Source organism: Solenopsis invicta, chromosome 8 (genome assembly GCF_016802725.1).
Source record: "Solenopsis invicta isolate M01_SB chromosome 8, UNIL_Sinv_3.0, whole genome shotgun sequence".
Taxonomy (NCBI): domain Eukaryota; kingdom Metazoa; phylum Arthropoda; class Insecta; order Hymenoptera; family Formicidae; genus Solenopsis; species Solenopsis invicta.
In genome coordinates, this window is record NC_052671.1 from 8,779,089 (window position 1) to 8,796,893 (window position 17,805).

The 17,805-nt window shown below is 32.9% G+C and overlaps 1 protein-coding gene across 1 annotated transcript; it reads right to left on the reverse strand.

Annotated features, from left to right (window-relative positions):
• Positions 1 to 537: 537 nt before the first annotated feature.
• Positions 538 to 10,624, reverse strand: LOC105207938 (lysophospholipid acyltransferase 5). The gene is made up of 8 exons (XM_011177625.3): positions 10,235 to 10,624; positions 5,220 to 5,327; positions 4,989 to 5,111; positions 4,291 to 4,406; positions 4,059 to 4,217; positions 3,697 to 3,933; positions 3,147 to 3,455; positions 538 to 3,039 (listed from the first exon to the last, which is right to left on the reverse strand). The coding sequence occupies exons 1-8, from the start codon at positions 10,332 to 10,334 to the stop codon at positions 2,758 to 2,760; spliced, it is 1,434 nt and encodes a 477-aa protein (XP_011175927.1). The 5' UTR covers positions 10,335 to 10,624; the 3' UTR covers positions 538 to 2,757.
• Between the last annotated feature and the right edge of the window lie 7,181 nt (positions 10,625 to 17,805).

The following is a 17,805-nucleotide window of genomic DNA, read 5'->3' on the forward strand; positions in this document are numbered from 1 at the left end:
CTTCCAGTATCTAAAGGTAAATCTGTATGTGACTATGTTGAAGATGCCAGAGACTGGGCGTACTTGCGATCGATAAATTAAGATTAGGCGAGATACTACGAATTATATTTCATGTCGTTCTAATTTGATCGCTCGACAATACGAAGAGTGTCAAGTAATCGCAAAGTACGTCAGTGTCTGATATTTTTTTTTATATATTATATATATCTCGAACTGGTACCTACTTATTTCTCTTAATTTCGATGAGCTGTGTGTTCGAAGGGCTGTGTGCGTAATAAGAGCCGCGTTCCTACTGCAATACGAATAAATAGGTAGATCGTTGTTAGACTTTTACCTACAAAAATAATTGCGAACGTATATAAGATTGAAAATCGCTTTCTCGCGTTACTTTATACCGTATACTGATGCTAATGGAGCATGTGTACACATGGCAGATGGTATACACACCCGACTAGAACATTACGGTTTGTTATCGTATTTACATCTAGAGAGGTATAGTAAAACGCAGTTAATCACATTAGATCGGTAAATGTAGCACTACGGTAAAATATACGTATATTTCAACTTTAATCGTGCACGATATATCGCGTACCTGACTATAGACGTTATTTTAGAGCTAATTTTCGCACTTACAAAATCACGGTATTATTCTCTAGGTATTCTCCGCAACGCAATTTCCCTGAACTTATTTTTTGCGAGTGGACGTTCTTATTGCGGTACCTAAGAAAAGCACAATTGCTTTTTCCCTCGAGTCTTTAGAGAATATTGTGATACTCGACTAGTTACGCTATCATTATCTATCCTTAACAGTCCTTATCACTAAGGACCAATCTACAATAGGTGTAGTAAACTTTAAACTTTGAGAAATTGACTAATCATTGTACAATTATAGTTGCAACAAATCACAGGCAAAAACCAGAAAAATTCAATTTTTTTGAAGTGTTATATAAAAGTCATCCCTTTTTATAGCATATTTTGATAACATTATATTATATTATTAATCCATAATGCATTTATTGTAATTTTTCAAAGGTAATGTTATTGCTCAAGATCTCTAAATAGCAAAAAAATCTAAAAGACATCATAAAAAGAATTTCTTAGATGTCTTTTGGACGTCTTACATCTTTTAGATTTTTGTGCCGTCTCGGATATAATATATTAAATTTATTTAACTTTAGTTAAATGCATTCATTTTTTTTTACGGAAAGAAGCAAAATGTTTTAAAAACACATGTGAATTGTTCCAAGCCTTTATAAAATTATACGTATAATATTAATAAGAGTCTAGTGCAGTTATTAATGTACAGTTACAATTACAAACTCTTTTCACGTTTATTAAAAATAAAATAACTAATTAACTACGATCATTTTAGCTCATCCTCAGTATATTCCCGTTCAGTTCAGTTCAGTCAATTTGGTACTCTTCTTTCAATCGAATCACGAAGACAATACGACCATACTCTAGAGGCTAGGTGTGTAATACAAAATCTTAACAAAAGTGTAACTAAAACTCAGATAATTACCAATCGTCACGCAATCGACGGTTTTAAAAATATTTCCAGTAACGGACAGACACGTCCGCACACGTTCACGGCCCTAAACGGATTTAACAATATTCCTGAAATGCATGTAGATGTTTACTCCTCAGTCTAAAGACGGTTAAACCACTAGCGGGTTACCGCATCCGAAGTGACATCTTACAAATACAAAGTAATCTCAGAGATGAAATACTCTGTTCTTTTATTAATCTTATGTTTAATAAATAAGGAATGAGTTCATAATTAGAACTGTACATTAATAACTGCACTAGATCCTTATTAATCTTGCTCGAATGTTGTATTTTTAAATTTTGAAAGTCCGTTGATTTATAAACTTAATCATGATTGATTATTCTTCTCACATTCGATTGTGATTAATCAATTTCTTGTGACTTATTACTATACCTATTCTAGGTTGATCATAAAAGGGAGTGACGCATTTTAACAGATTTTATTACAATTGGAATACATGTAAATGAAACCTTAACCAATTAAACACGCTACAGGTACAAAAATACTATTGAAGACGCAAGAACGTATAATGTTGTAGAAAAATACTGAAGTGTCTAGAACTGTTGCTGAAATTTCTTGAATTTTTGTGTCGTAAAGTTTGATCATAGAAACTTTTAAATATACAGGCACACAAAATTCCCGACCAGCGGAATTTTTTCTAAACGGTGCGTCGATTCATAGATTGAAATGTTCTTAGAAATAATATCCGCAGGCACGCAGGCACGCACGCACGCATGCACGCAAGCACGCAAGCACGCACGCACGCACGCACGCACGCACGCACGCACGCACGCACGTACGCACATACACACACACATATACATACATACACACATATACACATATATATGCCCCCACTATCGTCATTTCGTTTTTATGATAAATTTTTTAATTGTGAAACCTGATCGTCGAGCATTATATTAAGCGATAGAAATTTTGCATTACATTTTAAAGAATTCGTAACTGTTACGAAATGTGATAGTGACGGTAATGTGCCTTATTCCCCGTATCTTCCGTGGATATGCGCTATCACATTTCTTCTGAAGACTAGTGATTGTAAGTAAGTGTAACTGTATACCAGTGTCTATTACACCACATCTGTACGTCTTCTCCAATATTGATTCGCAACGAACGTAATGAAGGAAAACAAGTACAAGGGGCGATGCTTCAACAATATCAAGGAAAAAGGAAAGAGAGATCGTACCGTCTTATTCTTGGTGTGATCGCTGACGTTCGTGTCTTTGACCAAGCAACCGTTTAATGTACGGCGCAAGCAGCGGGTAAGAGAGGAAGAACACGTGTCCGCAATAATATATACTAGCGTAAACTTGATTATATCGCGAAAACGAGAGAAGTACGAACGACAGTATGGGATAGCCCATAAAAACAAAGGTGTAAAGTTTCAGAAAGACCCAAGCGAGTATGCGTGCTTCCCATCGCGTTTTCAGCAACGTTTGTACTATCTCGCTGTTCTTTAATACTGGTCCGATCTAGAAAAGAGAGCAGGAACAAAAAATGAAAATTAAATGAGCAAGCGGCAGTCAAATTTCGAGGTACCTTTGAAAACTCTCTGTACGAACCATAATTGCATACTTACGTCTCGCTCAAAGTACATCACGATAAATTCCATGAAGAAACAGTGATAGTATCCGGAGTGGAAACCGTGCCAAAGGGAAAGGAAGAGTAGCGTCATTACTTGACTGTACATTTTTGAGCCGAGGAATTTTAACCTCTTGTAAATGTATTCAGCACACCAGTGATTTGTGTTTATGTTGAACGAGAGAATGTAGTGATTGAACTGCGTAGCAGTTTCAAACCTTCGCAATTTAACATTAGCACAACCATCCCATTTAATACGACCTTGCGAGTCTTTTCCATTATATGTGAGACCAAAGGTGATGCACACCTAAAATTGATAATTGACTCAATAACACAAGCACATATTAAAAGCAAAGACAAATAATACGTCAATATCGAGTAAAAACAATAATAAGTCATATCGAACTGACGAGATTAAACACAAGGCTAGCAAGCTTAGTCAGTTACAGTGGTTCTTAGTGCCAAATAGTAATTTTTACAATCTTCAGCTTATTCGAACTGCGCATCACATTTAAAAATAATATTAAAAATACATTTAGATTACATACCCCTTCTGTGATTAGCCAAACGCTGACGTACTTGTAGAGATTGATGCGGCCCCACAAACCGATCAGCAAGCATTTCTTAATAAAATTTAATTTCTGGAATGACGGCTCCAAGAGGAACTGATCAGAAACGTAAAGTGTGCCGATTTGAAATATCGCTACATATATAAATCCGACAAATGCTCGAAGCAATCCCGCTGACACGCAATCTGGCAGTATGATGGCACCAGTTTGCGGATCCTAAAAGCATGGTACTTATTAAATGGACATTCGTGTTTCCTCAGACTGGAGGAGAATTAATAGATCCCAATTTCACTCAAGCATTGATAAACCAATATTTTTCCAATTCAATCCAATTAACGTACGCGATCAGAGAATTGACCATTGACATAGTCCAAGTATCGTCGCATACTGAACTGCGGCCCGATTAGGAAGGCGCCTGGAAAGTACGCGTACGCCGCTATTTCCAATAGTGATGGTCGTTCCTTCAAGGCCACCTGTTTCTGACTATCGGAAAGTTCCTCCTGCAACACCATGATCGTCACGCCGCGAATTGAACGAGATAATAGAATTAAGAAAAGAATAGCGTTTTCGTACGTCACGTTTTCGACCGTCCCATAAATTAAATGCAAGTCCTATTAACCTAAGGGTCAGCACGCACTGCGGCATTGTCCATTTTATATCGTAATCTTGGGTACTGGTGGTGTAATAGCCTGTATTGGAAAACAATTTATTTAAATGCTTTGCAGCTCGAAATGATCGAGAGAAAACGACAGCGGTCGTAAACGGTGAGAAAAAAAAAGAATTGAAAATAAATGCAAAAATATAGCAAAAAAAAATAAATAAAAAGTAGGATAAATTCGATAAATTACAATAAAAATTATTAGTGCGATGGAAAAAAATATTAAAAATATTCGCTACTTCAAATTATCGATGTAAGTTATAACTTTACGAATGACCGAAGTAATACCAAATATAGAAACGATACGAAACGGTAACGACAAGACGCACGAAAGGTAAGAAAATCGTTCTTCGTTATCGTCTATTTTTACATTCGAACTTTTTGCGTCGTTCTAGTTTTCAGAAAAGCGTGATTACCGTAAGCTATAAATCAAAAAAATATTTGCCGCTGGAAACCTTGAACGCATTGTTTTAATTTTACGATCACCGCGCCAGATAGTTCGTGAATAATAAATAGATAGTGCCGCAGAGAGGACATGTATGTAAAAATATGCGTGGACCGATTTCTTCGACTGTGAATGAATTTTCAAAATTTGCCGTAGAGGTTGCTTTACCGTAAAGTAAATACGTCATGTTGAAGAGGAACGTTACTATGACGGACAGTCCGGTGCTGCCAAGTACCGTGAGGATCAGATACGTAGCGCATACCGCCGTCGATGAATGAAGTATTTTACAATCTGAAAAATCATTATTATCACCACGATTGTTCTTTATGAATAGGCGGACGTCGGCGTATCATTTGCGTGTCATTCTCCGCGAACTGAGATACTGTTTGAGTGAATTACCGTAATTCCAGTAACCAATTGAGAGGCCGCACGCTATGAAAAATAAGTGCTGACGTATAGGATCTTTGCCGTAGAGCGTGTACCTATGAAGAAGAGCAACGGGAAATCCTGAAATCATATTACAAAATTGTTATTATTTTGTTCTGAGTACTGTTTGATATTAATTATTTCTATTCCCGAACTTTTTCTGCGTTATTTTCTCATTTATACACCAATCTTGAATGAAAGCAGTAAATGTCAATACAAATTTTATATAAATACATATAATCTAGTCACGTTGTAATTTCAAAAGCCTTTAAAATCTGACCAAAATTATTTATACATTATTTATTCTTAAAATTAAAAATACTGAATTGGCTCTGAGATAACAAGTTAAATATTTGGCATTAAATATAAATCGTAAAAGCGGCTTGTACCAGTCACAGTGGACTTTAGTGCTAAATAATAATAATAATTTTCAATCTCCGATTTATGCAAACTGCGCGTCGCATATTCGTCAAACTTTAAACTCAGTTATTGCACAATGCACAATATATAATATTAAAATTGATTGGCAATTTTACTTTTCGGGATATTATATTTCTTGATTCTTCTTAAAATAGCTATGTTTTAAGTCCGGCAAAGTATGCGGCGTGCAGTTTGGGGAATCTTGTAAAACGTTTGTAAATTCATCTAGAAAATTATTGAGCACAAAGATCTGCTTTCGTGTATAGCATTCTCATATTTAAATATATTTACATCTCGATTATATTGGGATATCGTAAAACCGGTTAAAATGTTTTCGCACCAGGTTGCATTTGCTTATGAAATGCTGTGAGTTAACTAGTGCGTTAACTAGTGAATTTTAACGGTGTGTCTTTTAGTAAAATCTGTTATGATGGATAGAAAAAGTAAGATTGAAAATTGCCTATTCTTAATATTCCTTTTATATAGAGAAAAATGATTATTAGTTCTATAATCTCATATAGTGTGATAAAATTATTATATAATTATTGCAATTTGATAATTGAAAAATGAGATTTTAGTCAGTTTTTAAAGAAATTGTAATCACTGTTGCAACATTCTATTATTGTAAGGCAAGTGGAGGAGCGAGGATCAATTATCAAAATGGTTTAATTTAATGAGAAAACTATTTTTAGAGAAATTTTAGACTGATAAAAGTGTATTAAGTAATATACAATTATAGAGGTCGTTACCTTCAAAAGCCACACCTATAATCTATATCTCATCGCCTTAAAAAAACATTTCCTTGTATATAATGATGATGACTTATATATCATCATATCGTTTATTTGTTTTAAACTGATGTAAAATAATATAACTCAAAAAATAAGATTTTCAAAAGAAAGTTGAAACGTTTTGATTCATTAAAACATTAAATTATTAAAATCATGAAAATATTACTTCTAAATGCGATTTTGATGAAATATTTGATTGTAATGGAAACGAATCATTAGTCATCATTCTTCACTCAGTGTACTGAATTCTCATCTATCATAAAAACAAACCATTAAAAATAATCTCTTTTAACTTATGACACTCTTAATACAAAATTTTCTTTTCTCATTTTCTTTTTCAAAATTTTAAAAGTTTAAGTAATTCTGCTAGTAATAAAAACTCCAAAGATTTGTTATTTTCTTGTTATAATTACCCATACATTTTATACAATAACTTTGTTAATAATCAATATTTTACATTGAAAACTTAACGATTATATTCATTAAACTGTTTTACAATAGATTCCAGATTCCAAGTTATAACATATTTATTATAATAAATATTATTTATAAAATTAATTAGCGACCTTGCGTTATGGGTCGAAAAAGAATAGAAATGATAACATGGTCCACAAGAATAAATTTTAAAAATTGGTTTTAATTAAAAAATTACAGTATTTTGTTATAAAATTATATATTTATTCAAAATAAAGAGAAAATATTGTAGAATATGCACAATGTGTATATGCATACATAAAGCGTCCATATATAGACTGCAATTTTAAAAATCTATAATACATGTAATGTAAACTATAAATAGCAATAAAGCTAAAAGTTATCGAATAACTACTTCAATATAAAACTTTGAAAAAAGAAAAACTGTATTAAGAATCTGTTAAGACATCAGTAGCATAAGAGCCCATATTAGCAAAATTTTGTGTTATTATTTAACTAAATTCGAAATGTGTACAACCATAAAGTTAAATAACAAAAAAAAAAAAAAACACTCCAGTGTATACACTTATATCTTCTTTTAATTATATCATATTTTACCTGTATCGCTTAATGACTTGTTCGTTTCAGCATTTATTTATAAACGTTCTAATTCACTTCCTTTATTTACTGATAAGTAGTTATAATTAGAAATTCTAAGACTCTATGATAAAACACTGGAAATTTTAGAATTCTAACAATAAGATAGTAGAATAATATAAAATTCTAAATTTTTGTCAGATAAATTTTATCCGATAAAGCATCGGAAAGCGAAAGATAATTAGTTCCGGAGATAAAATCTCTTCCTCTTTCCTCTCCCTCTTCACTCCGCTGCTTCCCGTTTTGAATCTTATCTCTTATTCGTAGACACAACCAATTTGTACTTATTGTCTAGACGTTTATATTCTTATGCAAAATCTAATTTAAATTTTACTTCTTCTCTTTCACGTTCTAATTTCCTTACGATTCAATCGCAATTTTGTTACGAGCAAGAAGCAAAAGGGCAAGTAGCAACACAGCGAACAAAAATAAAATGGATATAAATAAATTCATTTCGACATTTTCGAATTCGCGCTTCAAATTTTTCAAAAATAATATAATATTGATATAAATATATCCAAATTTAACACAATGAATAGCTCATTTCGTATTTCAATTCATTTGAATCCAAAAATACTCTGAGACTTTAAAGCGCAAACGCAGATTAAAACATAAATTGCAATTTTCAATTTATGTAAATTTATTTTTGTTCGCTGGGAAACTCGCCTTATCTTTTGCGTTTTTTCTTTGATTTACGCTCTTTGTAATTACTTGATTCAGATCGAAATCAAATCTTGTAAAAAATAAAATTATTATTGTTATTGTATCCTTACTAATCATACATCTTCAGTTCCATCTTTTAAAAATAATTTATTTTTAAACGCGTGTAGTGAATTTTTCAATTGATCAAAATTCTACCGAAAGAAGAATAAAATACGACTTTATTAACACAGAGTAAACAGCACCTGTTTTGTAGATAATAAGGAATTACAGCGTAGTGTAGTTATGCAATGTGACATAAACACTTGTGTACACATACAGATATGTTGCAAGTACCTGTTTTTATTCTTACGTCTACATTTTGCATTTTTTACGTTGACTACATGTACATAATATAATTGCGTTATAATTATGTTATTTACGAAGCAGAAGCAACAGTGGTCAGTGCATGAAAACGAGTATATGCGAAGAATACAATTTCCTGAATATTTCCTGCATCTATGAAAGAAAAAGCTATCGAGAAACAGTTACTTTCTATGAGTGCTTTTCATTGTTAGTGATACAATCCTTTCATCTTTGTTTCTCATTGACAGGATTGGATAGGTTAATATATTTTTTTAAATTAAATTCATTTAAAGTTAATGGCTTATAAAAATTAATTTAGTTACGTTAAAAATTGCATAAACAGAAAACTAATTAATTGCAAGTTATACGTTAAGATTCAATTAATTTAAATTAAATTAAAAGTTAATTTGGAAAAGTATTAGGTATTCATATTAAATTTGAAATTTGTAGTAATTTTTTAAATTTAGATTACTCAAAACAATTATTATATTTCAATCATCAAACAAATTTAATATTTTATTAGCAAATTACGTTTATATAAAATAATAAAGAAATATTGTTTTTATGTACGAAATGTATTTCTTCTTTTGCATAGATAAATTTTTAACTTGGAAAAAACTGTTTTAACTTGATAAATGTTTTGTGTCTCAAAGTTTTGTGTTTCAAAAATAACTAGTTAACGTTACAAATTAAATCATTAAAAATTAACTAAGTTAAGTTAAAAGTTATCAATTTTTTAACTTTATTATTTAACTTTTAATTTTTCAACTAGTTCCTATCCAACCCTGTTCATTGAATACTAAAAATGACGCTTGTGTCGACTTGTGTCACTAAATGGAAAGCATCCAATGTCTTAAAAAAGAAAACAGAGCAAGGAACTAGGACCCGAATTGCGCGCACGTGTCTCTACAGAATGTGAAAGAGAGACAGTCATGAGCTGAACATCTCGGTTGCGTTCCAACTTACACTATCAGTACTGAAAATCTATAGTTCACGTCATGGATACTATAGATTTTCAATACTGATAGTGAATTTCGTAACACAGCCCTCGTTTCACACCTAATACGTATGGTGGTATCGTTTATCCTTGTTTAACATTTCATGAACGATAATAATGAACTGTGAGCGTCATTAACGTGAATTGGGAAGCATCTCCTAGGTGCATTCAGATTTTCCTCCCGAGTCATTTTATCTTTGTCCAACATTTAGTAAACAATAATGCTGAAATGGCACCTGGGGGACCTTCCTCGGAAGGGAATTCAAACGCACCCCTGAGAACGAGAGTGTATTTTAACGATTGGACAAGCAACCTTCGCATAGAGCCAATTACGTCGTTATAGATTACCACGAGCTATGCACACGCTATAACGACGTAACGCAGTCAGGGGTGTCCCCGTGGAGAAGTGGGGATGGGGGGGGGAGAGAGAGAGAGAGAGAGAGAGAGAGAGAGAGAGAGAGAGGAGGGGGGGAGGGTGGTCGAAGTCGAACACGCCGGCGATCGAGCGGAATCATGAATGAACGCGGATTGATTTGTCGAAGCGATGAATCTCGGTGAGTCGGAAATAGAAGAGTTTAAATAAAGAAATAGAAGGGTTCTTTATAAAAAAAAAAAAAAAAAAAGAGGGACGAAGGATCGCAAGTCTCTTGACGCAAGAGAACATGAAGACGGCGGTGGTGAGAAAAGAACACGGTTAGGTTTACCCAGTAAAATAGAGACGAGAAGGCGCAGCGCGGCCTCCGGGGCTCCCAGCAACGTCGACAGTCTCGCCAGCCCGCCCTGGCTGCGCGCCACGTTGTCCATGATCGACGACGATGACGACAAAAGGAACAGGAGGACAGCGAGGACGACAATTCGTGCAGACACGCGGCCTCCGCGTCGAGTGTGTACACACGCGATGCACGTTATAGCACGTTACAGCATGGCCGCGTCGTTACGCGCGCGTGTCTCGCCGTACGTGCGTGTGTAGCACCTCTTATCAGCAGCGGCGAACCGCCAACTGGTAACTGTCAGTACTGTCAGCAGTGTCAGCAACGCGCTATGACGCGCTACTACTAACCGTCACTATCGAGCTCCAGCTCGCGCGGACTCGTTCACGGAACGCCCGCGATTAACCTTCGCCACCGTCGTCGCCACCATCACCACCGACCGTCGCCACCACCGCCTGTCCTGTTGCAGCAGCGTCAGGCGTCAGTTGGCGTCAGTGGCGGCGACGGCGGCGCGGTCTGGGTTGGTCTGGGTTGGTCTGGGTAGCTGTGCGCGACGGAGGGGTGACGACGCGACGCCGCTGGACGCCGCGCCGTTACGTTACCGAGACGACAGCAGACGACTGAGACTGAGACGACGCGCGACGCCCATCCGCGAGAGCGTCGTCTCGCTGCCGCGTCACTTGCGACGTATAAATCATCATACGCCCAGATTAGAAAATTAGAGCGGAATGTAAACTGGGAGTACCGAGACCATCTTGCGCTCCGAAAGCACCTTCTGTACGACACGTGTCTCTTCTGTTAATGTAGGTTAATTTTAGGGTTGTACCGTATATTTCAAAATTACGTCTATACGGATTTATTTATATAAACAATACGTGTTGCTTACACGAACGTGATGTTTTACATGTAGACAATACAAACGTGTTAAGAGTATGTAAATTAATATAAATAAGATAATATATAATAGAGCACTACACAAAAAAAAGTAATTGAGTTTCAAAGTTGTTAATATATATAGCTTTGATATAACAATAACAAAGAAAAAGATATATAATATTAAATATATAATATTAAAAAATAAAAAGTAAAAAAGAATAATATATCAAGTTTTCATTATTATATGTTAAATACAATCAGGTTCAAATCTTGTCTGATCTGTAGGTTAGAGTTTACATACATAGATGACATTTTATCAGAGTTATCAGGTGGTAACTAATTAAAAGTTAATAACTTTTTACTTAGCTTAGTTAATTCTAAATGATTTAATTTTTAATTTCAACTTGTTATTTTCAAAATACATAACTTTAACTTATTATCACTTTTTTCCCAAGTTAAAAATTCAACTACGTACAAAAAATATATTCTTAAAAACAATATTTTTTTTATTTTGTGTTCAAAATAATTATAGTATGAATTATCAAATATAATATTTGATGTTTCATGCTATAATTATTTTGAGTATCTAACTTTAAAAACTTAAAATTTTTTAAATTTAATATGAATAATTCAAATTTAACTTTTAATTAAATTTAATCTTAACGTGACTTTTAATTAGTTAGTTTTTTGTTCATGTAACTTTTAACGTAACTGAATTAATTTTATAAACCATTAACTTTAATTAGTTAAAAAAGTATATTAACTTACCAATCCTGCGTTTTATACATAATTTACGCAGTCTACACATGTTGACCCCCCTTTTTTTGAGTTTTATTTTTTTTCTCTGCTGTGTTGTGCTAAGTTTGTAAAAAAAATCGATAATTTAAACGAAAATTGCAAAAGAAAGAAAAAAAAATGTTTACTAGCTTCGTACTTTTTTTGCGATTAAGTTTTAATTGCATTCTTGCATCTCTAAATTTACATTAATTTGAGCCGTGTTGTACCGTCGATCGGAAAAATTTTAATATTTTATTCCAGTTTGATAAAAAAATTCACAAAGATAGATGAGAGAAACATATATAATTTGCACTGCATATATAACTTAAACAAATATAGAATTTCTACAAGTTGTACTTTTATACTGCGCTAAATATAAATTGAAAAGAGATAATAATCTCGTAAAGCTTGGAAATTGATTAAAATTTATGAAACAATGGTGAGGGTGAATCTACGAAGTACATGCATAAAAGGCAGGGATTAGTTTGCGATTTAATGAAAGATTTATGAAAAAGAGATGGGGGAGGAGTAAATAAAAAAAATTAACATTTTTGAGTTTTCTTCGGTGGTGCCAGATTGTACTAGAGTAGCTCAACAACTTTTTCTGACAAAATTTCCGTCGATCAACAAATTTTGCTTTACAAAGTTATATAAAACAGCATTAGGAATTTTTTTTGAAACAAAAAACTTCAAATTTGTATAAGTTGTTGATCGTGGTAGATAATCGAATTCTGCTAGTTGTGTTGAATTATGCAAAATCTTCGAGGCACATGCATAAAAAGCAAGGATTTTGCGTTGTTACATTACCATTGTAAATATCATGTAATATTCACGTTCAAAGGAAGGACATTTTCTATATTCATAGAAAAATATTAATTTTATTGCTTAAAAAAAGCGATTACTTACTTTGTCTTTTAACAAAGAACAGTTACCTTTAAGAGAATAAAGAATAATTTTTTGATAACTATCTTAAAATATATTTGTCACCGATTAAATAAAACTCATTGTCAGTATCATGCATTTAAAGAACGTATTTTTTTTTTTTGAAAAATACTTTTACAGAATAAAAGTTTACCGAAGAAAAGTCAGTATAATAAGCTATTCAAATTTTCGTTTAATTAATTTTTATTTAACATTTTTGATTGAAGTAAATTATTAAGATTTACAATATATTTTAAATAAATTTGGGAGAAACTTATAAAATATTTCAAATAAGTTATATTTACTTAAATCAGATAATTTACAGTAGGTATTTTTGTGTGCATATTATGTGTAAATTATATTTATTTAAGTAAATATTTCTTATTTCAAGTAAACAATGAATGTATTTTAAGACTGTAATCAAGAAAGTATTTTTATAAAGATTACCATTATTTAAAAGATGTAAACCAAAATTAAGTAATTGCTTTTCTTAGTATGAGAAATTTAAAGAAATTCTTCTGCTTGTAGGAGGAAAACAAAGGTATTTTTGTGTAATAAAATTAGTCAACGATTAAGTGCATTGCACTCAATCGATCGAGGAGTTATTGAGATAACTGTTGAAAAATTAGCTTTTATAAAAAAGGCAAAACAAAAATGCTGAAAATATTATAGCTGGAACTTATAACGAAAGTGTTTGGCTGTACAAAAACAGATTTAAAATATTAAAATATTAAAAAGCATATAATAATTTAAAACAAAAAATATTAAATATATTACAATATTATTTAAATCTATTCTTCTAAAAAAATGTAATGTTACAAAAATTTAAAGTTCTTTCAGATTTTCCAAGTTTTTTTCCCCGTATCACGTTGCGTCTTCTTCAATTAAAAAAAAGAATTGTATAACTGAATAATTTGCTTTTTTTACTTTTTTCTTCTATTCTAATATCTAGTTAGATGAATGTTTTATGTTAAGCGTAAAACCTGTGATGCAATTAATTTATGTAAAGAACCGATCTTAGATATTTCCGTTTTCATTTTAATATCTAATTATACGTCTATTTCATTTTAAGCGCAGAATCTGCAATGTAATCAATTTACACTATAAAGAATTGGCCTTAGATTTTAATCTCGGCGCTCGTGATCCAAGCGGTTTCGAAATGCGGTACGTACGAGCAACCGCGAACCGGCGCGGTAGCCCTTGTAAGATTAAATGGGTCGAACGGAGCCAATCGAGGCTGACATCGGGCCAACTGGGCCAACACAAGTCGACGCGATGCTTTCGTGCAGGGCTGCACGCGGATGTCGGTGTCGCGAGCGATGATCTTTGATTTCGGTGAGGATCGATCGATCGTGCGTGGGGTACGAGAAATGACGATTTCTAATGTACGCGCACGTGTACAATGTCAAAGGCCGTGAACTTTTCACTTCTTATTCCGTCGTTTTACCCGTCAGTTGCAATTGCGCAATAATCGTGACGAGGGAAAAATAAAAAAATTGATTTTATATTCGCGCGGTTCTCATCTATTATCAATTTGATCGGCGCGATTTAGAAATCGAACGGATAAACACGTCGAGTCGATAACCGAACGGAAAATTGCACTTTCTCTGGAAATGCAGGCGCGGTGAAACGCGCACGAGTGTTTCTCTCTAATCACTTTCGCTCCCTTTCGTTGTCGGGAGAAATCCTACGATAAATCGTCCCGATAGAAGAGGCGAGCGAGCCAGCGGGCGATTGAATTGAAAAGCACTGGGCATGCAGAGATTAAAAAAAAACAGTATAAAACGAAATGTCAGTTTATATTTATAAAACCGAGTTTTCAATTTTATATAATAGTCGAGATAAAAACCGATTGAGATATCTATTGGTACAACGTATGTGTATTATTGGACATTGACGTACATACCTATGTCCAATGTCCAATATACCAACAGTATACATTCTATTATTAGACATTGTATTGTCAAAACAATTACAAGAGGAAAATAAATTTTAAAAATTGAAATGAGAAAAAGTGTATAAAGTAATTATGATTAATTACGATTGCATTACCGTATACATTATCAACGTAGCTGTAAACTGTGTTATCATACGTAAACTGTATGATAACACAATCATAATTACGATTAATTACGATTGTGTTAATAAGTACATTAATTTATACGTGCACAATTAATGTACACAATAACACAATCGTAATTACGATTAATTATGATTATATTCTTGTGCGCATTAACGTATGTATGTAACATACAATAATATCCACAGTAAAGCAGTTGTAATTATGATTGAATACGATTATGTCATTGTATAAAAATTTATATACATTATTTATTCTTTAATTTCTTTTGCAAAATGAATATTATTAAAACACATTACGAGACTCGTATTGCATACTTTATTTTACGTATTGCTTATATCAGCATGCAGTAATAGCAATCATAGCAATAACAGAGCAGTAAATTACAAAAAAGTTACATTTATTATATTATATCATAAAATTTTCAGTTAAACATCTGTATTTGATTGCTAAGCAAAAAAAAAAGATATTACGAGTATTGCGATTTTATGGCCCATATCGTCTTGTTTCATGTATAATTATGAGTAATAAAAATAGAATGACCTAATAGCGTGTTAATATCTTTCTCTACATAAGTGTGTTCTAAATACGAATAAATATGAAAAAATAAAAATGTACACGCAATATACACTGCAAAAAGGAGTTTGGTAATAGCTACTAAATGTTGAATGAAATAATGTCAATTAAATATTTGGTTAATATAATCAAAAATAGTTTCACTGTTCTAAATATTTTGTAAATATTACTAAGTTTGGTAATATTATAAAATATGCTAAATATTACAAAAAGAAAAATTACTTTTGATTATATTAATCAAACATTTAATGAATTACCAAACTTTTTTTTAGCATACAATAAATTATCAAATATGGGTTTAACTGAAAACTTCGTGATATAATAAACGTAACTTTTTAATAATTGACTGTTCTACTATTATTGTTATTCATGAAGACTGATATGTAAGCAGTACGAAAAACAAAATAATAAGCAATACGAGTCTCGTACTATTTTAATTTAGTTATATAAATAATGTATATAAATTTTTACACAATAACACAAAATTGTTTCAATTTTTAGATCCTTGATTACGAGGACGGGGTATAGGAGAAAAGGAGGAACAATTAAAGAACGTTTATTGCGTTAATCGTCTCAATTGATCTCTTATTTCGAAATAAATTTAGGCAACATCATAGCGTAGCATCGCGGATACATACGCGCGTCTATTTTGTAAACGCATGTGTGTCTATCACAGAATAAATGTGGTCGGAAGAGATCCGCGACACGGTGGAGAATAACGCGCGATCGCTCACGCACAATTAGTTCGCGAGGTACTGTCTCTTACGCAATCGCCTCGCGTCGCGGCTAACGCACACGCATACACACACGCACTTGCGTGCCCGCACCACGCATACGCGCGCTCGGGGACCTCCCGTTTGCGTGGAATTACATCGCGACTCATTTTCCCACGCGTAACTTCTTCTCGGTTGCGTGATCCACCGCGATTCTGTACACTTTCACACATCCGAGAAAGTCCCCGAGGAGGGAACGTCATCTCTTTCTCCTAATAGCTTCAACTAATTCGAAGCACTTTGCAAACACGTTATGCCGATTCGCTCGCAAAAACGGCACGTTTAAGTTAAAGCAAACATTGTTGGAGAAACATTAGTATGAAATCACACAGAATGGAACTAATATTGCACGAATAAACCACGTTTTTATACAGCGTAAGGAGAAAGTGTCTTCCCTTCGCAATCCCCAAATGTATAGAAAACGATAAATTTATTTAAAAAATATTTTACATATTTTATCCATCGATTTATCTTGTTATTTTATGTGTCATGGTATCGAATTAAAATTATTGACACGAGACATTTCATATTTTATAAATACGGAAGTAATAAAATAATATTTAAAATATTTCTTTTCCGGTTCTAATTTTCCAAATATTTTTTAAACGTCACGTTTATATTTTTATATTTAGAACAGAAAGAAGTTATGTAAAAAAAATATGATTTTGTTTTTAAAAATATCTGTGGTGTAACTACTTTATGAAAAATACATGCGATAAAATTGGTATGCATCAGATATAGGTATTTCTTGCTTGAAAATGCAGATTTTCTCGCGTTCGTGACGTTTGTTTCTTTTTTCTTTTTTTTTTTGTTCAATACCTCATTATTTAAAGCATCTAGAGGCTCTTTTCCAAGACTTTCTCCTCACTATGTATATATACCATTCAACGATCCCTGTGTGTAAAATTTACTTAACATCAATACAGCCAGTCATAAGTAACACGTTCACATTATTTACGAACATTAAGATTGATAAAAGTGTTAGTCTAATAAATTTTCCTTCTCTCTTTCGTCGAGATTGGCACTTGTAACGTTTTCTCTCGGATGCAACAGATTAGTGCTAGCTTTACTAACGCAGCGTCTCGCAAAGTTGTCGGATTTAATGTCTTCAAGCGTAAAAAGATCAGTCTGTTGTTCGTATCGAGTCAAATCCTTCTGTGATAATTGCCCAGCAAACGAAAATGACATGAAATGGATAGAAATGAATTCATTTCGACATTTTCGAATTTGCGCTTCCCGATTTCTCGAATCCATTTGAATCCAAAAATAACATAATACGGATATGAATACGAATTCATTCGGATGATTCAACACGATGAATAGTTCATTTCGTATTTCAATTTATTTCAATTAAAAATCAATACAATGGAAACATGAATCCATCCGAATCCAAGATGATAAATAGCGCATGTTGCATATTCATTTGTTCAATCCATTTAAGTGCATTTGAATTTTAAAATATTCCGGGACTCTAAAGCGTAAACTCAGATAAATTAAAATTACAATTTTTAATTCACATTTGAAATTATTTTCGTTTGTCGGATGGTTTTTTAATCGCGCAC